Genomic DNA, 26,935 nt, shown 5'->3' on the forward strand with positions numbered 1-26,935 from the left:
AATAGGTCGACACAAGTAGCATATAGCCAGCTGTGAAGTGGAAATCTAAGACCACAATGAGCTAACAGCAGTCTTCATACATTTCAAAAGGACAGTAACTGCAAAATGCCCCTGCAAAGCCTTTTCTCCAGTTATTTAAGATCACTGTACTGATCAGTACCCCAGCCAGATGCCAATGTATGGGACTTGAACAGCTTTCAAATACATCAATTCAAGTAGCCACCTACTGCAATAGAATAGTTCTTAAAGAGCATGGAATGCTTTTCAGTAGTTGATGCAGAAAGCATTGCATCTTTTATGGGAAAGTAAGAAATATTTGAAGCAGATGAAGATACAGGCCAACAGCAGGGCAGCAAAATTAATTCTGAATTGCTCCGAGTCAACAGACACGATGGGCTTCTTGTGTTATAAATGTATTTCCAAGAGCCAAAACGGCAGATTTACACAGGAGCAGGATTAAAAACACTTAAAACGAATGTCATTTCCTACCAAAGAGAAATGCATTTCCTATCTTCTACTCTGCTCAACAACACTGACTTGCTGGAACTGCTGCTACAGTAGCCCTCTGGTGTATTGCCAGAGTGGTTGTTCACCACTAGTAAGTCTGGACATACATTGCGCAGTAGAATTTTACACTATTCTCGTCACTTTATATGACCATACAATCCTAACTTTTAAAACACTTGCATTTATATAGCACCTTTCACGACCTCAGGATGTCCCAAAAGTACTTTAGAAGTGTAGTCACAGTTGTAATGTAGAAAACACAGCAAGCTCCCACAACAGCAATGACAAAGGACCAGATTTTTTTTTTTTTTTTTTAAAAACAGGTTGGTTGAGGGATAAATGTTGGCTAGGACACCGGGGAGAACTCCCCTGCTCATCTTCGAATAGCGCCGTGGGGACTTTTACATCTCACCCGAAAGACAGCACCTCTGAATGCAACACTGCCTCAGTATTGCACTGGAGTGTTGAACCCACAACAACCTTCTGACTCAGGTGAGATTTTTGTGGGGAGGGGGAAGAAGGGCGTTAAAAGCAGAATTGACTGGATTGTAGATATAACAGCTGCTCAGCTTTACTTCATCTCCAAATGGCTGTACAGGCACAAATTCAATATAGATGGGAAAAGGCAACAGATCATTTAGCACTTTATCCTGCAAAAGCCTATGGTTTTATATTTACTTTAATATATATCATACCACAAATCACAAGACAATGAATGGTGTTCTTTCGGACCTTTATTAGATGCCCGGTTGTACTTAAAGTTCAGGTGTACAATGCTTACAAATTAAAAACTGGTATTTCAAAAATTCAAATTGACCAGATATCAAATAAGCTTAAAAACCATCTGAAGTAAAAAGGAAAATAGACCATCTACAAAAATCTGTTTTAAGCCAGTTCCAAAAAGCAGTTTCAGGAAAGGTTAAGAAACCATGCTGCATAGGTTTACTAGTGTGAAACGTTCTGGTATCTGGTCAACTGTATGCAAGCACTGCAGATCTTCATTACAGTCGAAAGCTCACTTTTCTTATTATTGCTGGAATTTGACTTTGATGGTCTTCCGTTTGATGACAAAACTGTAAGACAAATGCAGATTAACTACAGCAATCATAATGATGAACCAACTAAATGTCAGATGAACAAATATTGACTACTATCTATCCTCGTGTTGGAAGACAAAAGCACCCACAATTCACAAGGTAATGCTGCCTTCATAAGCACCTAGAACACATCATCTTTACAAAAGGCTTCTGATATCAAGCCACTCTGAATACAGGCAAAATACATTATACACTATGGCTGGCACCATGCAGACCCAGTTACAGAATTAAGTCACACATTTTCTACATTACAAGCCCATATTGCCATGCAATATTACTTCATTCTCACAGGGTGCACTTTAGCTTTAGTGTAGTCAGTGTAACTGGTTTGAATTTTATGGCACAATAATCGAAGATAAATGCAAATATCTCAATACTTACTTAGTTGATGGTAGAGATGCTGAGCTGGTGTTACTCAGCACTGCCCTGCTCGGTCTCTGGAGCAGAGATGTTCTCAGCTGGTGTTTCGGGTGCCTTGGTCTGAAAGACAGAAATAACCACAATAAAGGACAGTTGCTCTTATTGAAGTTGACAAATAGATCAACTATGGGCCAATTAGGCAATGCTGCAGGTTCCCCATTTCTTTAGCATCAATTCTAGCTTGGTGATGCAATGCAAGGATTCTTGCCAAATGCAGATAGACTAATGTGTGACTAAACAGTCTACATACAGTAGATAATGGTCTAATCCTATATGTGAGGTTGCTGCAGTCATTTTGCTCATTTGATTTTGGTGTATGGCAAGGTCCTCAGATTGCAATTAAGTCACTACAAAAGGAGCTTTTGTTCACACCTGTTGTTGTGATACACATGACCTGGGAGTGCTCAATACCAAGTGCCAAGAGTGGATAAGTACTCCAATCCTGACCAGAGTCTCCCAACCCTAACAAGCACCTATAGCAGCCTTTGGAATACTGTTCAAAACTTTAAAAAATGCTAAACAGAAATTCGTATTTGGAAAAAGCTGCAGCTTTAAATTGCATTTATATAGTGCCCAAGTCAATCACAAGAGTACAATCACACAAAAAAATGACACCAAACCAAAGAAGGAGACATTAGGACAGGTGACCAAAAGCCTAGTACGAACTAGGATTTAAGGGAGAAGAGGCAGAGAAGTTTAGGGCCTAGGCAGCTGATGTCCATCCCACCACTGGTGGCTGTGCTAAGAGAGTTTAGAGGGTTGTAGGGCTGGAGCAGGCTACTGAGATAGGGAGGAGCAAGGCCACTGAGGGACGTGAACACAAGGATTAGAATTTTTAAAATTGGAGACCAGAAGCCAATGTAGGTCAGCGAGCACAGGGGTGATGTGTGAACGGGACATGGTGTGAGTTAGGATAAGGGTAGAGTTTTGGATGAGCTTAAGTTTATGGATGGTGGAAGATGGGAGGCCAACCATGACAGCCTTGGAATGATGAGTCTGAAGGTAACAAAAGCATGAACGAGGGTTTCAGCAGCAGATGGGCTGAGGCTGGGGCAGAGACTGACGACGTTACAGTTGGAAATAGATGGTCTTTGTGATGGAGAGTATATGGTTGGAAGTTCAGCTCAGGGTCAAATAAGACACAAAGGTTGCAAACAGTTTGGTTCAGCCCAAGGCAGTGGACAGGGAGGGGGATGGAATCAATGACTAGGGAACAGAGTTTGTAGCTGGAGTCGAAGACAACAGCCTCAGTCTTCAAGGTTTAACTAGAGGAAATGTTGGCTCATCCAGGACAGGACATCAGATAATCAGTCTGACAACACTGAGGCAGTGGAGGGGGGCGAACGAGGTGGTCGCGGTGAGGCAGAGCTGGATGCAGTCAGCATACATGGAACCAGACATGTTTTCAGATGATGTTGCAGAGGGGCAGCAGGTAGATGAGAAATAGGAGGGGGCCCAGGATACATCCTTGGGGAGAGGAGGAGGTGCACAGGTTCAGGTTGGGAAGAACCAATGCAGGAGATTCTCCAACTACTACTGGACAGGTAAAGATTGGAACTCGACACGGCCAGTGTTGTCAATCGTGTCATGGTCAGACAGATCAAGAAGGATAAGGGATAGTGTACCACGTCAGTCATATGATGTAACTTGTGACTTTGATTAGGGCCATTTCAATGCTGTCAAACCAGATAGGAGGGGTTCAAACATGGAGTTGAGGTGGGCATAGATTTGGGAGGTGACAACGTGGTCAAGGACATGAGGGGAAAAGAGAGGTTGGACATGTAGACAGTAGTTTGCGAAGACAGGGGTCAAGGGTTTTTTTTTTTTTTTTTTTGAGGGGGGTGGGGTGGAAAGGCGGGTGATCGACAGATTTGAAAGGCTGGGGAACAGTACCCAAGGAGAGATGACAGGTTACAATATCAGCAAGCATGGGGGCCAGGAAGGGAAGTTGGGTGGTCAAGAGAGCAGGAGGTGGGTCTCAGACAAGATGAGCTCAGAGAGAGCATATGGGGAGATAGGAAATAAACTAAAGATGCGGGTTCAGGGCTAGGGAAAAAGGGAAGGATGCGGTAGAGGTAGCTTCAAGCCACATCTGTTAAGTGCACAGATGTGAGGTATGCTTTGTAAATTCACCTCCATTGAAAAAAAAACCAGGTACGCCTCATTTTAGGATTAGAGGGCGCACACACTTAAAATACTGTCTTAAATAATCTTACCTCCTCGCCATCTTTTGGTTTAGGGTTTTGTGGTCGACGACGCCTATAGTTGTAGTTGCGGCGAAATCGTCTGGGGTGAGACTGCTGGTCTTGCTGGCCATCCCCTTGATTTTCTTTATCTTCCTCACTACTTCCCTCCCTTGGTGGACGTGGGCGAGGGGGTCCTCTGTAACAAACCAATTAATTGAAACTAATTTCACTGCTGTACTAGATGCAATATCTACATTCTTCAACATATCAGCAGGCTGGTAGCTCAATGAAAGTTGACACGTCACTCTTCAGCAATCTCAGCCCATACTGACAAGTTCCAATTGAGTGATGCTTGCCAGCAATCTTTGGCAGATAGAGACAAGACCATTCTACTTTAGCTGCAGTTGGGACCCAGATTGAGATGAACAGATGCCTATTTTTCTCTCACTCCCCTCAAAACTGCACCCTAGAATATTTATAGCAGCATAAATTAAATTCAATTACAGCAATAATGCACGGGGTGGGGAAGGAAAGAAAAAACCGGACAGTTTAATGCAATGTTATTGTTCACACAATTTCAGACATCAAGAATGATGGACCAACATTACTGACTTCCAACCATGATTCTCAGCTCACTAACAGGTTTCCACTACAGAATCATGCAAAAAGCATACATAGTTCAATAACCACATACAAGTTATTCAGCAAGGCTAACATTTGATCTCTTGCATTAATTTTCCAAAGCAAAATTGCTGAATACCTGCGGTAGCGTGGACGGTAGCCCCTAAAACGATTTTGTCCTCTGTTGGGTTTACCACCTTCTTCCCCAGCAACTTGGCTTTCATTTATTTCACCACCCTTTATATAAAAAAATAAAACATTAACAGTCCCCCTTTGCTCCCAAAGGCACAGTTATAAATATTCTGAACTAGTTACAGATAAGTAAACTTCAACTGAATTCTGTCATAAAACAATTACTATAATTGTTGATTGCAGTTGCACAATAATTTTAAGTCATGAATCCATAAATAAGCAGGCAAGATCACAAAGGAAATTTAAATGACCGAATGCAAGGCTGTAAACAAAAAAAAGGTATAAATGAAGCATGACTACAATGAAAGATACTGTATTGCAATGAAAACAGAAGGGAGCTAACATTGCTTGCTTACTAGCTGAAGTTTGCAGCCACTTATTTTTTTTAAAAATTAGTATGGCAAAATATTTATTTCCTCTGGAGCAGCTTTTAGATTAAGTTGTCTTGAGGATTCAGGGAAGATGATGCAAACTGCCTAGGCGGGTTCAAATTTCCCTTTGGTCCCACCCCTTTCCATTTCCTCAGGCCTGAGGGGTACAAACTTGCCGATCTGCTATAGTCATCCATTATCTGATCTGTACTACCATACTTTGCACCCCTCAACCAACCTGTCACTATTTTGGTATAAAAGGACAGGATAATCCCATGTTCCTCTTTTCTAAAACCAACCTACTTAACTCCTTTCCATCTTAAAACATGCATGGAGTTCATAGTTTTCTTGAGACCATTTATGCATCTGCCAGTGTGCCTTCACCCAGTCTCACTCCCACTCTTAGCTCTGAATGCCTGTCCTCCAGTTCCTCCCCATGCCTCCAAGCTCACCCAAGACATGCATCCTCCATCCTCTGCCCACTCAACTTCAGCTCCCCTTCCTGATGTCAACTAAGACTTTACACAGAGATAGCAAACTTCAAATAAGTGCTTTGGTACTGGGAAGCATATTTCTAGATACAAAATTCAAAAGGAAATTCAGATCTATAAATATACACATTTTGGTATCCAGTCCTGTGAGCAATTTAGCTTGCAGCCATTCCTGCCAGCAAGTATAATCCAAATTGCAATAGGATGCAGTTGTCATCTGCATAGCACCAAGCAAAGTCCTCGCTCCCCATCCTCAAGTGGACTCCAGAGCAGCAGAAAATTGCCTTAAAGAACTTTTCATGCTTAGTGTAGGGAACACACGAGTCTGCCATCAATGGTCATAAGGACCAAGGTCTGCCGCTGTGCTAAAGGCATTCCAGACAGATGGAGAGACTGAAATCTGAGAATGCTTGTCCAAGACTGGAATTATTCCTGGAACAAAGATTGAAATATAGTTAAATATATTTGTTGGCAGGGGATAGAAGGGACAAGAGGGAGAAAACAAGGAAATGAAAACTACACCAAGATTTACAAGTCAAATGAACACACAGGAGGGGTAATAATTAAATGCTCCAACAACTTATCAACATTTTCAGGTAACATTGCTTATTCATCCCTACCCTATAAAAAAGGATATTTACTATTCAAGACAATAAGCAGAGACTGCAACCTTGCAGCCCCCCACTTCACTGCTTGTTGTTTTCTCCCAAGTACAACACCTGCCTTAAGCGACCAACTATTGACTACTGATTTCACAGGTACAAGTTGGCATGCACGATTATGGTCAGTATAGCTTTCACAAAAAGGTGGATATCCCAAAATCACAGAACTAAAAAGGGTATGCTTGTCAGGCCATTCCCCTCCCTAAACTTTTTTCACTTCCCACTTTGAGGAAAAACAAATAGTTTTCTTTGGATCAAAGCAGTTAGGGTGACATAACGATGCAGGGGTCATGATGTAGGAAAAAAAACAAAATGCTGGAAAAGCTCAGCAAGTGAGGCAGCATCTGTGGAGAAAGAAACAGTTAACGTTTCAGGTCGAAGACCCGACCTGAAACATTAACTCTGTTCTTCCTCCACAGATGCTGCCTCACTTGTTGAGCTCTTGCATTTTCTGTTTTTATTTCAGATTTCTTGCATCCGCAGTATTTTGCTTTTGATAATGTAGGAAAAATTTGATTTGCGTTAGTTATGAAGTGCTAAACATCAAATTCAAGTGACAGACCTAAATGAAAATTTACACTAAGCCTGAAGCATAACATATCTGAAGAATAATCAAAAAGTAGATGTGTATTAGCACTGAACAGTCACAATCCTAAAATATGCAGTACTTAGTTGTGCCCTGTTACTTAAAACTCAGGCAGTCTGGGAGCAGATATGGACTTAGAACTCTCCAGGACACTGGGAATGTACCAGTAGATTGGAAACAGGCTAACATGGTGCCCATTTTCAAAGGGTGAAATAGACATGCAACTACAGACCCCTTAATCTGAACTTCAATCCCATATAAATTAATGGGATTGAGTAAAAAAAAAACTTAAAGGATTATTTGTACAAAAACTGACTAACCATGACTTTTTTGGCAAAACGTCAAAATGAGACTTTCTACAGTCCACTGGAGTGTACCTTGACTTTTAAAAACCATTTGATAGAAGTTCTACACAAAAAGCTATTAAACTCAAAACTGTGAGGATTCAGGGTAAATAAAGGAAACAGATGAGACAATGACGAAAGGGATGTGTGTTGGGGACCACTATTTCTAATTTAGATCAATGACAGTCAAAATCTCAATGCAAATTTGCAAATGATAGAATAAACTAGTAGCAAAGAAGGCAATTCAGAAAATTAAGTGAGTTGGGCAAAATGGGTGCCATGTACTACATGAATGATAAAATTATGCTTGATGCTTAACAAGTCCAAACAATGCCAAATAAACAAAATACTGAGTGTCAAAACAATACAGTAAGAGTCATGCTCCAACAGTATAGTGCTAGTCATCAAGGCAAGACATTAAAGTGCTGGAAGCAGTCCACTGGAGAGCCACTAGACTGATCCCTAGTGTTAAAGATCTGAGTTATAAGCAAAGGCAGGAGAATTTTGGCTTTTCAACCTTTAAAGATGCGCAAGCGACTCAGATAAAACCATAGAAAAGATACAGTACAGAAGGGGGCCATTCGGCCAATCGTGTCCGCGCCAGCTTGAAGAACAACCAGGTGCCCATTCTAATCCCACCTTCCAGCACACGGTCCTTAGTCCTGCAGCTTACAGCACTTTAGGTGCAGGTCCAGGTCCAGGTCCTTTTAAAAAAAAAAGTTGAGGGTCCCCGCCTCTACCACCAATTTGGGCAGCGAATTCCATACACCCACCACCCTCTGGGTAAAAAAGTTTTTCCTCATGTCCCCTCTAATCCTTCCGCCAATCAGCTTAAATCTATGTCCTCTAGTTCTTGAACTCTCCACTAGGGGAAACAGGTACTTCCTGTCTACTCTATCTAGGCCCCTCATAATTTTGTACACCTCAATCAAGTCACCCCTCAGCCTCCTTTGCTCCAGGGAAAACAATCCCAGCCTATCCAATCGCTCCTCGTAGCTGCAATTTTCAAGCCCTGGCAACATTCTTGTTAACCTTCTCTGTACTCTCTCCAGAGCAATTACGTCCTTCCTGTAATGTGGTGACCAGAACTGCGCACGATACTCCAGCTGTGGCCTTACCAGCGTTTTATACAGTTCCATCATTACATCCCTGCTTTTGTATCAAAGTAAATCAGTGATCTCACAAGATGGAGACAAAAAAACTAGAATCATTCAAGAAATAGGATATGATTTGGGGGATGGGGAAGGAAAGACTTTTTTCCTGGATAAGCTTGAATGAATCAAATAGCTTTCCTCATCCAGAATTATAGTTCCCTCTAGTGAAAATGAATGAACTGTCAGGTTCTAGCAAGGACTCCTTATTCCTCTTGTCCAGGTGTAATGGGTGCAAGTTACCCGTTTTAGCACCATTAGTCACCTGGAAACTAGCCAATACTTCAATAGCCCAGTTGACTAAATTTGCAAAGAGCATTCTCTACTTTAATTTATTCCCTTTATGCTAACCTCAGTAATTTCTCCCTGAGGCTGGTTGCTATATTGTGGGCGGCGACCATAGCGACGACGAACAAAGTAAGGTGGATAGCGCTGTCTTCTGTATGGAGGACGATGTTGTTGATTTTGATATTCTTGGTTTTCCCCATCTGTTGCTGTCTCTGCTCCATCTCCTTTCTCTCCACCTTCAATGTTCTGTTGGTACTAATCAAAAATGTTTAAATCACAGAAGCTATTTATTGTTTTTAATCTAAGATACACTGCTAACACTATCTGAGCACATGGCAGTTATGTCTGGAGTCAAGGTATGACCGGAGTTTGGAATAAAAGTAGACTTTCCTTAGGTGCACTATATGCAAATGAAATTCAGAGCAATGTCAAACCTGTTTTACAAACTGTCCAAGTGAACCTCCTGACCTCCTTCTATCTATCTTACTTCAAACTAAGTGATCTTCCTGTGTATATACCCAGGTATCCAAGAGAGCTCTCTTCTAAACAAAATCAAAAAGATCCAGATAGGCAGGATCCAAGTTACTGGTCTGAGAACACAGTATAAAACGTACCCTTAGAAGTAATGTCATAACCAGAGTAAAATCTAGATTAAACTAGCTTTTTCCATACACACAACTATTTAACACACTGATCTGGTAATTTAGGACACCAAGACCAAGTACCTTTGAGACCTGCCGTAGTTCTTTCAGTTTCACATTTATACACTATACAAATGAATTATTTACTGTATCAGATCAATTATGAACATACAAGTATTTTCTTTAACCAAGAGGAAGCTAAACTATGTTTGCAGAGCAATCCTGGTATCAGCAAAATAGAAAAACCCTAGTTTGAGGTTATGGTAGACATCTTTACAATGAAATTATATCTATATACCAAAAATTGCACGGTGGGATTTTGTTATTTAATATCCTCTATTTACACAACACAAATGGTTGCATCTTAAAATAAATGTTACAATTTGAATGTAGCTGTGTCCTTGTTAAGGCTGTTTAGGTACATACAAGACCAAATGCTAGGATTGATTAAGTAGTAAGTGTGATTCTGTCTGATTAGGGTGAATGGTTGTATAAGTTTGTGCATCAGTTGTGGATTCCCAGCAGTCTTTTAAATGACTGGCCACTGCTCCGGCTAGGGTGGTGCTATAGCTTCTACAGCCAACAGCGTAGGAAAAAAAAACTACTAGAATAACTAGCGATGTTTAGTATTTTGTCCATAGATTGATTGCGCACACAAAGTTGCATAGCTACCTCCAGCAGCGCATGCTGTTAGCTGCTTTGTGATCCAGAAGATAGCAAATGTATTTAGTTCCATTTTGAGACATCCACAGAGCAACATTGGTACCTAGCTGCCTTCACAGATGAGGACAATATTGTCTGTAATGAGACCATCAGAACATCAATGAAAATAATCTCTATACTTACATTACGCGGTGGCCCTCGACGGCGAGGGTTGTAGCGACGGTAACGATTTCGGTCCGCAGCATATCGGCTTCCTTGGACTGGAACTCCACCTGGACCAGTAACGTTTGCCGCCTCTGCACCCTACAAAGCACAAGTGCTATATTAAAACTGAAGAGTGTAAAAACAACCAGAAAGAAATTTGAAGTGTACACATAAGCAAGGTGCAGACAAAAAAAACTTAAGTGGTGCTTATTTTGGTTTGAAAACCTGCCACGCGTTTGCTTATTTTGCATTTCTGTACGAACTCTTAATATGCTACAAATCCTACTTCAACAGATCCAATTTGAGGGCATGCAAACTGAGCTCTGTACAAGTAACTTTTTAAACCAGGAGGTATTACAGTCCACGAGAAATTACACAATTGATAGGTGGTATAAAAGGGGTTTTTCAAATACTCCTGGCTTTTATAATATCCTGTTGCAACAGAATGATTTTTTTATATATCCCCAGTTCAAAACCTGAGTTAAAACAACTTAGTATAGCTGCTGAGAAGCTATTATAACACATACAATACCTTTTCACCTTCCACTACATCAAACTCCACAGTTTCACCGTCTCCAACACTACGTAGGTATTTCCGTGGGTTATTCTTCTTTATGGCAGTCTGTAAAGAATTCAGTGCATCAATTAAAACCAAATTTCCTTCATTCTACAGCCAGCTATTCTTTGACAATTATATGGGGCTGCAACTTATTTGGAGAAAGGAATAATTCTTACTCAACATCCAAATCATTTTTTTTTTAAATATGCCTCACTGTTCAAAAATAACCCTTGATTTGGGGGAAGAAAGGTGGGACTACAGATGCAAATCACAACATGCCATGGAGTTTCCAGAGCATTGCAAACTGCATTAAAATCCAAATACAACCTAACTCCAGATATTTAGTTAGCTAAAACCCATCATCATGCTCAAATCTACTGAAAAATTACCCAGGTAGTTTCCGTATCCCCAACGTAAAGTGCATACTCTCCCCTAATGGGAAGTTTATACTCCTCTCCAGTCAGGAGTATAAACTTCCCATTAGGACTGCACTACCCACCAATGCATGGATTTCTAGTAGTTGTTGGAAGAGGGAAAAGCGTGAGCTCCCAGTGATGATGCTCCTCTTTTCAACAAAAGATGGATCATGTCAAGCAGTGGTTGGAGGTTCAGCATTCACTAGATAAACTGCAGATACAAGAATTTTTCAAATCCCTAAAATAGAGCTGTACTGCCACCATCCTTCTGACTACATCAAACACACACCCCACACACGCGAAGAAGTGACTGCATCAGGTAGATGAAAGAACCGTAAGCAGCAACTAACTTCTCTACAATCCAACCATGGGAACTAAACCCTGGATACATGAGCATGTGGTTCACTAACTGATCAATGAAATACTTGCAAGAAACATTCATGCCAAGCCTCCATTTACTAGTGCTGTCAGAACCTGCTGTCTCTGCATGGTGAAAGGACAAATTACAAAGCAATGTAACATTAGAAACCTGGTTGCCAAATTAATGAAGATTCAGTGGTCGGTTTCAGTGCACAAAGTCAAGGAGCCAATTCCTTTCCTTCCCAACCCCCTAATCCATACAAGACGTTCAACACTGCGCACATATTTGAAGCCTCCAATCACAACCCTTGAAGCTGTTATTAGCAATATTAACCCTCAACTTCTCGAAAGCTCAAATAGACACTCCTAATTGCTCTTCCAACTCCCTGCTTCCTCAAATGTGTTGAAATAACCTCATCCCAAAACCAAGAAACTGGTTGCTTCCCTCAGGTCTTTCCTTCCACCTACAATCTACAAGCTTTTTTGAAGCCAAGTATTATCCTTGACTGTAGTATATCATAGGACTTTAAAGGTTTCTGAATAAACAGATCTACTAAATTTCCAGATCCCAGCACCACATTCTAAACCAGTACTAAGATGACATGGGCACTGAACTGGATTGCTGTTTAAAATGTCCTTTACGTGAACATACGAGTGCAGTGGAATGGACATTTTAATTAGTCGAACATTAAAATGAGTGTGCAAGCCCTATATGTCTGATTACCAAGAACAATGGAAAATTGTGGCACTTTCCTTCGTTTCTTCGGAGAAACTGCAGGCTGCTGTGGATGTGCATTGGTATTCCGTTGCTAATTATTGATTTGAAGAAAATGTTAAAATCAATACTCTCAATTCATACTGCACCCTTTCCTATTCCTCCAGTGAATCAAAGAGTATTACAGGTGGCAGAAATACCACACTGGCTTCTGGATTATTAATCCAGTAAAAGTGCAAAGTTAGGTAAATCCCAACAGCCACAAAAATAGTACTGACAAATTCAGGAACGAAGCAGAAAAGCCAATTTCCATGGAACCTGCCAATTACCTAACCCAATAATAGAGCAGACACCATAGCAGGAATTTCATGCTCTCCTCTTCTCTCTCCCCACCCCCCACAATGCCCAGTGACGACACGTTACGCAAGAACATAAATAGGAACAGGAGTAAGCCATTCAGCCCCTCGAGCCTGCTCCGCCATTCAATAAGATCATGTCTGATCTTCGACCGACTCCACTTTCCTGCCCGATCCCCATATCCCTTGATTCCACTAGAGTCCAAAAATCTGTCCAGCTCAGCCTTGAATATACTCAACGACTCAGCATCCACAGCCCTTTGGGGTAGAGAATTCCAAAGATTCACAACTCTGAGTGAAGAAATTCCTCAACTCTGTCTTAAATGGCTGACCCCTTATCCTGACACTATGCCTCCTAGTTCTAGACATTCCAGCCAGGGGAAATAGCCTCTCAGCGTCTACCCTGTCAAGCCCTCTATGAATTTTGTGTGTTTCAATGCGATCACCTCTCCTTCTAAATGCCAGAGTGTATAGGCCCATTCTACTCAACCTCTCTTCATAGCACAATCCTCTCATCTCAGGAATCAATCTAGTGAACCTTCATTGCACTGCCTAAGATGAGTATATGCTTCCTTACGTAAGGAGACCAAAACTGTACATAGTACTCCAGATGTGGTCTCACCAAAGCCCTGTACAATTGCAGCAAGACTGCCATACTCTTGTACTCCAACCCCCTTGCAATAAAGGCCAACTTACCAGTTGCCTTCCTAATTGCTTGCTGTACCTGCATGTTAACTTTGTGTTTCATGTACAACAGCGTTTCCCAAACTATTTTGGCTCCCGTCCCACAGTAGTGAAGGTGAGCACTCTCACGCCCCCCTACAAACAAACATGTTTTGTAAGTTATCAACAAATATCTAATAAGTTCAATAAATCACAAGAATAAAAATAAAACACTTTTCCTTATGGTACTGGCTCCCACCCTACAGCTCTTTACTGTAAAGCAGCATTTCCTAAAATGATCCTTGCACAACTCCAATAGTAACAGCCTGCCAACCTGAGAGTTGGCCGTTTATTCCTACTCTTTTCCTATACTACGAAGAGGTCGGAAAAACAAAATATTTTCAGAAACAACGACGTTGAGGTGTGTCCCAAAGTGAACACTTTTGCCGTGCGCCCTACATGTAGCAGTTTGGGACACTGCCTTAGATTGCGATAATGCTTATGTGACTGAGGAAGTCCCATGAAATGGTAATGACATTGCTCCAGCAAATGACCAATGGGCTGTGTGTGTGGGAGGCACCCTACCAGTGTCCCAAACTGCTACACGTGTAGGGTGCACGGCAATAGTGTTCACTTTGGGACACACCTCAACATTATTTTCAGAAAAAAACATTTTATTTTTCCAACCTCTCCGCTTGCATTTTCCACCCCCCACCCACCTTTGCAACCCTTCGGGGGGGGGGGGGGTGCACCTCAGTTTGGGAAACGCTATTGTACAAGGACACCCAAATTCCCCTGAACACCAACATTTAAGTTTTTCACCATTTAAAAATTTCTGTTTTTCTATTCTTCCCAAAGTGAATAACTTCACATTATACTCCACTTGTCGCCTTCTTGCCCACTCACTTCACCTGTCTATATCCCTTTGCAGACTCTGTCCTCCTCACAGCTTATTTTCCCATCTAGCTTTGTATAGTCAGCAAATTTGGATACATTACACTTGGTCCCTCCATCTAAGTAATTAACATAGACTGTAAATAACTGAGGCCCAAACATTGATCCTTGCAGATCGCCACTAGTTACAGGCAGCCAACCTGAGAATGACCCTTTTATTCCTACTCTTTTCTGTCTGTTAACCAATCCTCTATCCATGCTAATATATTACCCCAACCCTGTGAACTCTTATCTTGTGTAATAAGAGTTCACAGGGTTGGGGTAATATATTAGCCTTTTGAAAATTCAAATATACTATATCAAGTATATCATCCCTTCATCTATCCAGTTAGCTACATCCTCAAAAAAACTCCGGCAGATTTGTCAAACACCATTTCCCTTTCATAAAACCATGTCGACTCAGAAAATCATAATACGCTTAGGCAAATTCCAGTTACCACATCCTTAATAATGGATTCCAGCATTTTCCAAATGACTGATGCCAGGCTAACTGGCTTGTGGTTCCCCGTTTTCTCTCTCCCTTCTTTCTTGAATAGCTACCTTCCAATCCACTGGGACTGTTCCATAGATTCTAGAATTTTGGAAGATCACAACCAACGCACCTGCTATCTCTGCAGCCACCTTTTAGAGCCCTAGGACGTAGGCTATCCGGTCCAGGGGATTTGTCGGCTGGTAGTCACATTAATTTCTTCAGTACTTTTCTTTTACTAATATTAATTACTTTAAGTTCCTCACTCTCATTAGACCCTTGGTTCCCACTATTACCGGTATATATTTTGTGTTTTCTACTGTGAAGACAGGTACAAAATATTTGTTTAACGTCTCTGCCTTTTCCTTATTCGCCATTATAATTTCTCTTGTCTCCGCCTGTAAGGGACCCATGTTTACTTTCACTACACTTCCTTTTTACATACTTGTAAAAGATCTTACAAACTGTTTTTATATTTCTTGCTAGTTTACTCTCATTCCACTTTCTCCCTCTATCAATTTTTTGGTCATCCTTTGCTGGTTTCTAAAACACTCCCAACCCTCAGGCTTACTACTCTTCTTGGCAACATTATAAGCCTCTTTTAATCTAATACTATCCTTAACTTCTTTAGTTAGCCAGAGGGATCACTTTTCCCCTGGAGTTTTTATTTCTCAATGGAATCTATTTGTTGAGATTTATGAAATATTTCTTTAAATGTTTGCCATTGCTTATCTACCATATCTTTTAATCCAATTTCCCAATCAACATTTGCCAACTCTCCCCTCATACCTGTGTAATTGGCTTTAAGTTTAAGACTCTAGTACATCACTTTCGAACTCAACATGAAATTCTATCACATTATGATCATTCTGCCCCAGAAGATCCCTTATTGAGATTATTAATTAAACCCGTCTTATTATACAATATCTAATAGCCTGTCCCCTGGTTGCTTCCATGACATATTGTTCTAGGAAATTGTCTCCAATGCATTCAATGAACTGATCCTCCAAACTACTTTTGCCAATTTGATTTGCCCAGTCTATAAGATTAAAGTCCCCAACGATTATTGAATTACCTTTGTTACAAGCTCCTGTTTTTTCTTGATTAATACTCTGTGCAACAGTATAACTACTGTTAGGGAGCCTATAAACTACTCCTACCTTTCTGCTCCTTGTTATCTTATCTCCACCCATACTGATTCTACTTCCTGATCTTCCAAGCCAAGACCCTTTCTCACAGTTTATATCATCCTTTATTAGGGCAACCCCCCACCCTTTTCCATTCTGTCTGCCTTTTCGAAAAGTTAAGTACCCTGGAATATTTAGTTTCCAACCGTGGTCACCTTGCAACCAGGATTCCTTTTTTTTTGAAAAAAAGTTACAATTCCAGAACAACCTCTTTTTAAAAAAATAAATCATTCCCATTCCAGAGCCACCTTTCCTTTTTCATTCCCATTCCAGTCACCTTTCCTTTAATTACCTTGAATCATAGCAGAGCAATAAATTAAAATGCCTGCTACTTTCAATTTCTGGCGCTGAAGTTTATATTACTGTGCCTTTGTGTTGTCAGTTACACAGCCTTCAGCACCCAAGATTCTAAAACAAATCCACAAGCTATTCATACAACTGTATGGGTATGGAATAAGTAAACCTGGAACATTAAATTAAGAGTAAGTCAAGGGGGCATAGATTCAAACTAGTAAAAAGGTAAATTTTGTACTGAAGTAGGAAAAGAATTCTTCAAAGTGATCAATACATGATTGGATCAGAAGAAACAAAAATCCTGGAATCATTTAAGACATAACTAGATGCTGTACTGTAAGGAGGGAACTCTAGGGTGGTTCTAGGACACATGGAGGTAGTAAAATGCCCTTGCCACATCCTAATTATCTTGTGAACTGAAATGCAAATCATTTTGCACCCAATCCTCACTTCCAACTATCATTTGTAATCGGACCCATCCTCACCAGGATGTAATGTGTAATAAACTCTACACCATCTCAGTCTCCTAAAAGAACTTATGTTCCTGCTATTTGAGAAAAGTTATTCTGGCTTACACTTAAAATCATCCTCCTGCCAACATATCTAAACTTATGAAAGGGGCCGTTGTGAACTCAAATTACCCATCATCTTGAAAACCATTAATATGAACATTCCACTGGTAATCTTGCCCTTGTTTTGCACATCTGCAAATCTACTGTAGCAATTTGTCACTGCTGACATCTGAAGTCTAACCACATCTGGCATAGAGCACTATAAATCAAGTTGCCATTTGGATGATCTTCCATCTACCTAGTTTCCTTATTGTTTGCATAATAATGGCTCTTCTGATTTAGCATCAACTCATGGGTTCCACAAACCTAGTCAGTGCCATTAGAAATCAACATACCTTCCCCCACCCTTTTGGAACATGCAGGCTTTGAGAATCTACATTTGTCAAACAATATTGTTAATTCTATCCATCAAAAATGTACATCCCAAATTTGAACTAGTCCTAGTAGTCACAGGAACAGACTATAAAAACTTGCATGTGGTACTCTTTACCCTATCCAGATTAGCTACCTGCTCATAACCCAATTGCAGCCCCTTGGATCCAGGTCTTTTCACCCCTGAATGACACCAAGCTAGAGGTGAAGTCAGGGTGCACTTCTTCACAAGGGGAAATCTAGAACTCTCCCCTCAAAAAGCTGTTGAAGCTAGGTCAATTAAAAAATTCAAAACTGAGGTAGAAGATTTTTGTTAGTTATGGGTATTAAGGGATATGGAGCAACGGCAGATAAATGGAGTTGAGGTACAGATCAGCCAAGATCCAACTGAATGGCAGGACAGGCTTGGTGGTGGGGGGGGGGGGGGGGCGCTGAATATAGGAACAGGAGTAGGCCATTTAGCCCCTTGAGCCTGTTTTGTCATTCAATGAGATCATGGCTGATCTGTGACCTAACTCAACAAACCCACCATAGTCCCATATCTCATAATACCTTTGGTTAACAAAACAACTCATTTAAAATTAACAATTGAGCTAGCATCAACTGCCGTTTGCGGAAGAGTTCCAAACTTCTACCACCCTTTGCGTGTAGAAGTGTTTCCTAACTTCACTCCTGAAATTCCTGGCTCTAATTTTTAGACTGTGTCCTAGTCCTAGACTCCACAACCAGCAGAAACAGGTTTCTCTCTATCGACCCCCTCAGTTCCCCGTAATATCTCGAAAACTTTGATCAAATCACCCCATAATCTTCTAAATGCCAGGGAATACAACCCTAGTTTGTTTATTCGCTCCTCATAATTTAACCCTTAGAGTCCAGGTATCATTTTAGTAAATCTACACTGTACTCCCTCCAAGGCCAATATATCCTTCCCAAGGTGCAGTGCCCAGAACTGAATGCAGTCCTCCAGGTGTGGTCTAACCAGGGCTTTGTATAACTATAGCATAACTTCTACCCCCTTGTATTCTAGTCCTCTAGATATAAAGGCCAGCATTCCATTAGCCTTTTTGATTATTTTCTGTACCTGTTAATGACATTTTAATAATTTATGTACATGAACCCCTAAGACTCTTTGGACCCCCACTGTTGAGCTTTTCACCATTTATGAAGTACAGTGAGACAGAAAGTGGGTAACTATAGACCAGTTAGTCTAACAGGTCATTGGGAAAATGCTAGAATCCATTATTAAGGAAGTAGTAGCAGGACAATACAATCAAGGAGAGTCAACATGGTTCTATGAAAGGGAAATCATGTCTGACAAATTTATTAGAGCTCTTTGAGGAAGTAACAGGCAGGGTGGATAAAGGGGAACCAATGGATGCAGTATATTTGGATTTCCAAAAGGCATTCGATAAGGTGCCACGTAAAAGATTACTACACAAGATAAGAGCTCATGGTGTTGGGGGTAATATACTGGCATGGATAGAGGATTGGCTAACTAACAGAAAACAAAGAGTGGGATAAAAGGGTCATTTTCAAAATGGCAATCTGTAACTAGTGGGGTGCCGCCGGGATCAGTGCCGGGGCCCCAACTATTTACATACATCAATGACTTGGATGAAGGAACAGAGCGTCTTGTGGCCAAATTTGCTGACGATACAAAGATAGGTGGAAAAGCAAGTTGCAATGAGGACAGAGTGTCTGCAAAGGGATATTGACAGGTTAAGCAAATGGGCAAAAATTTGGCAGATGGAACCTAATGTGGGAAAATGTGAAGTCATCCACTTTGGGAGGAAAAATAAAAAAGCAAAATATTATTTGAATGGAGAAATACTACAAAATGCTGCGGTACAGAGGGATCTGGGTGTCCTCGTACATGAAACACAAAAAGTCAACATACAGGTGCAGCAGGTAATCCGGAAAGCAAACGGAATATTGGTCTTTATTTCTAGGTGGATGGAGTATAAAAGCAGGGAAGTCACGCTACAACTGTACAGGGTGCTGGTGAAACCACACCTAGAGTACTGCATACAGTTCTGGTGCCCTTAAGGAAGGACATACTTGCATTGGAGGCAGTTCAGAGACCGTTCACTAGGTTGATTCCAGGTATGGAAGGGTTGTCTTTGAGGAAAGATTGAACAGGTTGGGTCTATACTCATTGGAGTTTATGGAAACATACAAGATTCTGAGGGGAATCGATAGGGTAGGTGCTGAGAGGATGTTACCCCTCATGGGGGAATCTAAAAGTAGGGGGCACAGTCTCAGAATAAGGGGTTGCCCATTTAAGATGGAAATGAGGAGGAATTTCTTCTCCCAGAGGGTCGTGAATCTTTGGAATTCTTTACCCCAAAAAGCTGCAGAGGCTGAGTCAAATTTTTGATCAGCAAGGGAGTCAAAGGATATGGGGAAAGGGCAGGAAAGTGCAGTTGAGGTAAAAATCAGATCAGCCACGATCTCATTAAATGGCAGCGCAAGCTCGAGGTGCTGAATGGCCTACTCCTATCTCTTATGGTCTACTCTGATCTATTCTTTTTAGGTCCAAAGTGGATGAGCTCACACTTGCCTACACTGAAATCCATTTGCCAGTTTTGCCCATTCATTTAAATCTACTAATATCTGTAATTTTATGCTTCCATCTACACTGCTTACAGTGCTGCCTATCTTTGTGTCATCAGCAAACTTGGATATATGGCTCTCTATCCAGTCATCTAAGTTGTTAATAAATAGTGCATAGTTGAGTGGCCTACTCCTGTTCCTATGTTTCCTGCCTCTGCTCTCAATGAACAGAGTTATAACTCACTCTGCAATCTGGACTTTCCAGTTTCCATTTCCAGCAGTTTGTGTCGCAAGGACTAAAGGAGTGGGAGGAGGCCTGGGCAAGTGATTATATTCTAGAGCGAGCCACAATAACATCCACTGCACCCAAAAGGCAAAATACCAACCTGAACTGGATTAGAGAAGCTTCAGGAGCAGAGAGACAGCAAAGTAGGGTTGGAATCAAGAAAATTATATTGCTAGACAACTCAAGTAATAACCAGCATCAGACTGGGAGCCAGAGGACAGCAAGAGTAGAGAATGGAACCAGGCCAGGAGCAGGTGAGTGCACTCCTGCATACTATTCCCTGTAATCATAGCAGAAGAATTCTACGGATCAGAGATATGGAAGGGAAAAGAAAGCTTAGATTTGACAGCGTAAATTTCTTGATTTTTCAGCCAATCCAATCTTCCTGACCATACCACCCTATAAACTTTTTTTTTTCAGATCACAGGACACCAGTGCATACAATGCTCATTCCTCAATGCAGTAGTTGAGCCATTATCTTGATGTCATTTGATAGGGCAGTGCAAGTTCAATGGTAGGGTTTCACATAAGTCTAACACAAAGCTGCCACCTATTTATGAAAGCTTCCCTGTCCATTTGACATTCTAGTCTCTTCCTCTTATGCTGGGTATATGGAGTTAGGTCACAGATCCGCCATTCAACGAGATCATGGCTGAACAGGATTGAGGGGCTAAATGGCCTACTCCTGATCCTATATCCTACAACCGAACCATCCAGTTCATAAATCCAAACTCTCCAAATCTTCTACTGGTAAAATATACTGGGAGGCTCTTTTAGTACGCCTCTGTCATGATGATAAGCCTGCCAACGAACCTAGTCTTGGGCATACAAGGCTTTTAGAGGACACTGTTGAGCCCCTCTTATCCCATTCAAACCTGGTAGTGCTCTTTGCTATAGGCAATGGCACTACATTTAGGGTTCTTAATTTTGAAACTGTTTACTGGTATTCTGCCTAATGCATAATGTAGGGACATCCATGTGCATCCTGGGGCAGTGATCCCTATTGGACACATTAAATTGCACTTGAAGGATTTTCATAGAAGCATTGTAGGACAGTTACACAAATTAGGCACACATGATCCTATTAATTAGTTCAACACGTTTGCCTATGTAAATGTCCATTATATTGCATATTTACCATCAGCGTGACTGTCTGACTCACACCACTGCTCGGTACAGAACAACTGATGCACAAGTTTTGCCATGTTTCCGAGAGCAGTTATAAGGACTTGTACTAGCAGTATGCATGCATTCCTTAGAATGTACACTCACCTGATGTACAAATACATCTTCCTTTGTATCATTCCTACAAAGCAAAAAAAGTTATACTTCACATATTTGTACCACAAATAAATACTTGTCTGAAAGAATTCTCTTTCCCCAGTCACATCTGCAGGCCAATTTACTCTTTCAATAATTTAACTCAACATTTCAAAAGGACTATACAATATACTAAAGTTTGATAGTTTTACAACACAGTTTTATGTAGAAGTTTCCAGCATTAGAAAGTGCAGTCCACAAAAGCTTCCTAGCTGTATTACTATGCACATAGGCTGTTTACTGACCTGTTGATGAATCCATAGCCATTTCGTACGTTGAACCACTTTACTGTTCCAAGAACCTTTGTTGCTGAAAAATGAAAAATATGGCTTCTAATATTTGAGTCATGACTTTGGTACATGAACTCAATTTCTAGTGAATAAATCTGGTTTAGGAAAAACTGTCAGGAATACACAAAGCAATAAAAATCCCTCAAGAACTAGCATCTCAGGCTGATCAGTTAAACCAAACCACATAAGCAGCACTTTATTGCCAAAGACACACCTGGTAAAACACCATGAGGCTGTAAATTCACTAGGACAGATTCTGGCTAGAGATGGGTGCATGGAGCAATGGGTTACAAGATGAATACTGATGCTAGACGTCACTAGCACAAAAAAAATAGAAACAGAACATTTAAAATGTAAACTTGAATAGATCTCCTCTCCAATATTCATCAAAACTTAATAAGTTAGGCCATAAGGGTTTGAGACATAGAAAATGACTAAAAATCAAGGTTATGACTAATTTGAAACAGTGCTAGATATTGCTGATAAACCAGAAAAGACCTAAATGAACTAACTGCCAGATTTACTCAAGGTTATTAATTTTATTTCAGTATTAAGAGCAACTGCAGACATCAGTACTGATGTGATGGACCTACTGAGGTCAGCAGTGTGATAGAGCCAAGTTAACTGACTTGCCATTTCAACTATATATTTTTTAATTCAGCTCCATCACATGATCAAACTTATTAACTGTTCTATGTGAACTACCTGCAGGGTTAACAGTTTAACCGTTCCTCCACACCAATATTTGAAAGGGGTGGCATTTATTCACACTGAAGAGATCAATAACCAAGGATACTCATTTGGCAAGATGGCAGTAGCCCTACTGAATGATCCACATAATGTTCCACTCAACACCTTAGGTTTCATTTTCCAATTCTACCAATTGATGTGGCACACCTTATATTGGCAATACCAGTCACTATTTAATCTCAACTTTAAAAAAAAAGCTGAATATAATTCAGATGAAGGAGCACTACATTGGTTTGAAAGGCCACATGAGCAACCATTTCCACCAAAACAGGTAGGAATCCAGAATCTCATTTAGACTTATAATATATTGGTAGTTAAAACACCCAAACCTCCAGTATCCTATGTAATTATACCCCAAAAGAATAAACTATTAAAAGAAAGCTGCCAAAAGCTTTCCCCTCTAACATGGTCCCACCACTAACAACAGACATATTTATCCTTGTGCTCTGTTCTCAGCAACTGCAAAGTTTACTGTCCAGTTAAGTCTCATGGATCCTCACTGGCACAATTCCATGTCAACAAAGCTGCAAAATCCAGATTAGATAGTAGCTCACTTGCATTGCAGTAGCTTCCGTAGGATAAGAGTATTTTACTCTACGCAAAAAATTCTTCTGAAGGGCATGCAGATTAAAGTATACCGCAAGTTCACACAATTGCCAGCCATGTTTCTGAGATTAATGCGCACGTTCAATTAGCAAGATGTTAGGTAAAGGTGATACCGCACCCTGTTCAGTCTCAACATTATGAGTGACATACACACAGGTTGTTACACCCCCAACAGTGCTATCATCATGCAGATCGTACGAATAAGATTTTACTACGTTAAATATGATCAAAAGTTTTCCGTGATGCCTTACTGGCGCCACCATCCCTTTAAAAAAAAACACATAACGAAGGAGGGGCTCCCACCAAGCAGCGACTGATCGAAGGCACCATTTTCTTCTTATCAGCAAGTTCGAGTTCCGAAACATCCAAGCAGCCGATCGTTGGTAAACGCTCAAGCTGAAAAGGGAGCTTTTTTGAAAAACAATTCCAAAGTCCTACGACTCCCAACGACTTTTGTGCGACGGTTTGGGGCCCGGCTCGAGCGGGGCGGCCGGATTCCAAACTTAGTCCCCCGGCCGCAACTGAACAAGTTTGCGGAAGTAGTCAAGAGTGGCAGCCACATGTCTCGGGCCGGGCATGGGGGGGGGGGGGGTTAAGTTGTGGAAACGGGGAGCAGACCCCACACGGGAAGCCAAATGTAAAACTATTACTCGGGACGCCAAAACACTCGACGGGGTCGGTCGGTCCTTCGGCCAATTTGAAGAGCCCGCGAAGCCCGAGGGTCAGACCGGCGGCGCTGCTACGCCCGTCAGCCATCAAAGTGAGCGGCGCTAAATTCCGATACACACACTTTCATTCGGGGAGGGGAGGCGATAACCGTGAGAGGGGAAGTTAAATCCGAACTAGATTAACGCAGTGGCCGGCTCCAAACCACGTGGCTCTAGTGTATTAAAAGAGAACAGGTTGTGGCACAAGATCCCTCATTTTTAAAAAAAAAATCCCACCCGCCACCAAAACAAAAAAAAAAGTGACACCGTCGCAAATGGCCGGAGGGAAAAGCCCCGGGACCCGGTGCTCGGACACTCGCGCTGCCCGCTGCGGAAACCGGACTTAAAACAGAACAAAAGAATCCGGATCCGCCATCCTTCCTGCTCCTTGGGAAAAAAAAAGTCTGGGCCGCCGCCGCCGCATGACACTGCTCGCATTCACATACACACACACACGGACCCCCTACCCCCCCCCCCCTTCTCCGAGCGGGGGGCCAATTTGAACTTACTTCCAAACAGGCGTTAATGACGGGTGATGCGCGGGGGGGGTTAGTGGACAGGAGTCCGATCGCTCGCTCGCTGGCCGCGGCCCGAGCTCAGGGGACGGTTGGCATTTGAATAAAACGCGAGCTCGACGCCACCAGCAGCAGCCGTTATTGGAACCTTGGCGCTAGGCGGCCTCGGACTTCCCCCCCCCCTCCCCTTCAACCGCGCTCGGACCCCTCTGGCGGCATCTCCTTCCCGCTCCCGAGGGGGTCGGGGAAAAGGGAGACAGGACAGTCTTAACCACCACCCCCCCAACTGAAGGCGACTTGGCAGTCGACGTTCAAGTCAGGCTCCCTACCATCCCCTACCCCCGCTTAGCCCCGGCGCCCACCCGGCCGGCCCGTGCCGCGTGCTCGCGCTCAGCCCCGAGCCGTTTTTGAATCCCGGCTTCAAACCGCCCTCACTCACCGATGACTTTTTTCTCCCCAGGGGATTTGGGTTTCTCTGGCTGTTGCTGCTGTTGCTGTTCGGGTTGCGTTTCTGTCTCGGCCTCGCTCATGGTGTTGTCAGGCTGTTCTTTCTGATGGTAAAGTCGGGCCGGCTCTGAGGTGGGGGCTCCCTTCGCTCTCTCCGCTCTTTCTTCTTTCTTTCCCTCTGCTGAAAGAACATGGCTGGGCTCTCGCGAGAATTTCAATTAAATACCAAAATAAATCCCGCCCCCAAAGCGGGCCGTGATTGGTGGTTTGTGGAGCCTGGTGAGTTGTTATTGGTTTACAGAACTATCGATCATTTCTCTTCGCGCCCAACATTCCACTTGTAACGAACACGATTGGGAGCTCGATTCTAGATTCCGGTTTTCATTGGTGGAAGTAAATGTCAATCAGCCATTGTTCAACAAACCTTTCAGCATTAGGTCCCTCCCTCCTCTTCTGATTGGCGTATTACAACTGTCATCTTGGTTGAATACCACTTGTGAGCAGGTGAGCTGTTGTCAATCACTGTGCTGGCTGTCCATCCGCAACTATTATACAGCCTGCATACTGTAACCATGTGTATGATTGCCTAGTTTAAATCTGTATATCTATTCAAGACAGTGAAAGCAAGAAAATCCTCATTTATGGTTCCCCACAGTCAGGTTAAAGTAACTGGTGCACAGAACCCAGGAGGGTCTCTCCTTAGAGCAGAGACGGTTAAGGGGAGATTTGATAGAGGTGTTCAAAATCATGAAGGGTTTTGATTGATTGAGTAAATAAGGAGAAACTATTTCCAGTGGCAAAAGGGTTGGTAACCAGAGGACACAGATTTAAGATCATTGGCAAAAGAACCAGAGGCGACATGAGGAAACATTTTTTTTTCCAAACACAGCGAGTCGTTATGATCTGGAATACACTACCTGAAAGGGTGGTGGAAGCAGATTCAATAATAACTTTCAAAAGAGATAAATACTCGAAGGCGGAAAATTTGCAGGGCTATGGGGAAAGAGCAGGGGAGTGACACTAATTGGATAGCTTTTTCAAAGAGCCAGCACAGGCACGATGGAGTGAATGGCCTCCTTCTGCACTATTATTCTATGATTCTACGAAGAAGCCCTACACATACAAATATTTTGGAAAGAGCATAAAGCACCAAAACTATTAGGCAAAACCTTTTTCCTTGCATCGACAAACTCAGGACACGTAACATAACCTGTATTCTAAAAACATTGTCAGATTACAAAAAAAGAGAAAAAGTTGTTTTACAAAGATAGTACCTCATTTACATTTGTATAACAGCAACAATCACTTGGATAAGGGGAAATTTACATAAGGGGGAGACTTGATGCTTACATGAAGGAGAAGTGAATAGAGGGATATGGGGGCACGGTGGGAAGAGGTAATTCGAGTGGGAGGAAGCTTGGGTGGAGTATAAACAATGGCAAAAACTAGCTGGGCCAAAAAGCATATTTCTGTGCTGTAGATTCTATATCATATTTATATATTTCTTATAGAATTGCATAAGTACTTATATAAGAATTTATTCACAAAAAATACATTCTCTTTTAAATTGTTCTTTCATTTTTTATATTAATTCTCAGGATTTGGGCGTCGCTGGCAAGGCTGTTATTTAATGCCCATCAAGCACTATGGCCCCTGCTATAGTGATGTGTAGCCCATTGTATGAGCAGGATATTTGTTGCTACTCCCACATACATTGTGTTCTGCTACAAACCCCTCTTTTTGGGCTAGCCCAGATTTGACCCTGTTGATGCAGCACGGAGGGTTGAACGTTGTTTAAGAAGGTTCTCAAATATGAATCTCGGGTTTTGAAGGATGGAACAATTCACTCATAATTCTTCCCAATGTGAGTGTTGGCTTTTTCCCTCACTATCTTATGATTCAGGAATGTTTGTCAGACCCTCAATTATGGGTGTGGGTCAGTCATCCATCAATGGCTTCGGATTATTTCTTGCGTCCTGACATCCAAGTCAGAATGCTGATCTTTGGTTTGAACTGTGGAACTGCATCGAGGTGTTCATGTACTGAACTCCCTCAACTGCAATCTGAAAATGTTGCCGTGTGTTTGAACTTTAAAGGAATGGATTGTGACTGGAGTGGTT

General features: G+C 41.8%; 1 protein-coding gene across 1 annotated transcript; it reads right to left on the reverse strand.

The window, feature by feature from the left end:
- Positions 1–1,223: 1,223 nt before the first annotated feature.
- On the reverse strand, positions 1,224–25,023 carry LOC137301061 (Y-box-binding protein 1-like). Its single transcript, XM_067970467.1, is given in 11 exon segments — positions 1,224–1,580; positions 1,986–2,084; positions 4,241–4,406; positions 4,971–5,068; positions 8,980–9,171; positions 10,404–10,523; positions 10,957–11,046; positions 21,453–21,486; positions 21,746–21,809; positions 24,808–24,937; positions 24,940–25,023. Coding segments are annotated over 10 exon segments (1,032 nt in total). The 5' UTR covers positions 25,009–25,023; the 3' UTR covers positions 1,224–1,580; positions 1,986–2,015.
- Positions 25,024–26,935: the final 1,912 nt, after the last annotated feature.

The sequence above is a fragment of the Heptranchias perlo genome, chromosome 32, assembly GCF_035084215.1.
Source record: "Heptranchias perlo isolate sHepPer1 chromosome 32, sHepPer1.hap1, whole genome shotgun sequence".
In the NCBI taxonomy this organism is placed as follows: Eukaryota; Metazoa; Chordata; class Chondrichthyes; order Hexanchiformes; family Hexanchidae; genus Heptranchias; species Heptranchias perlo.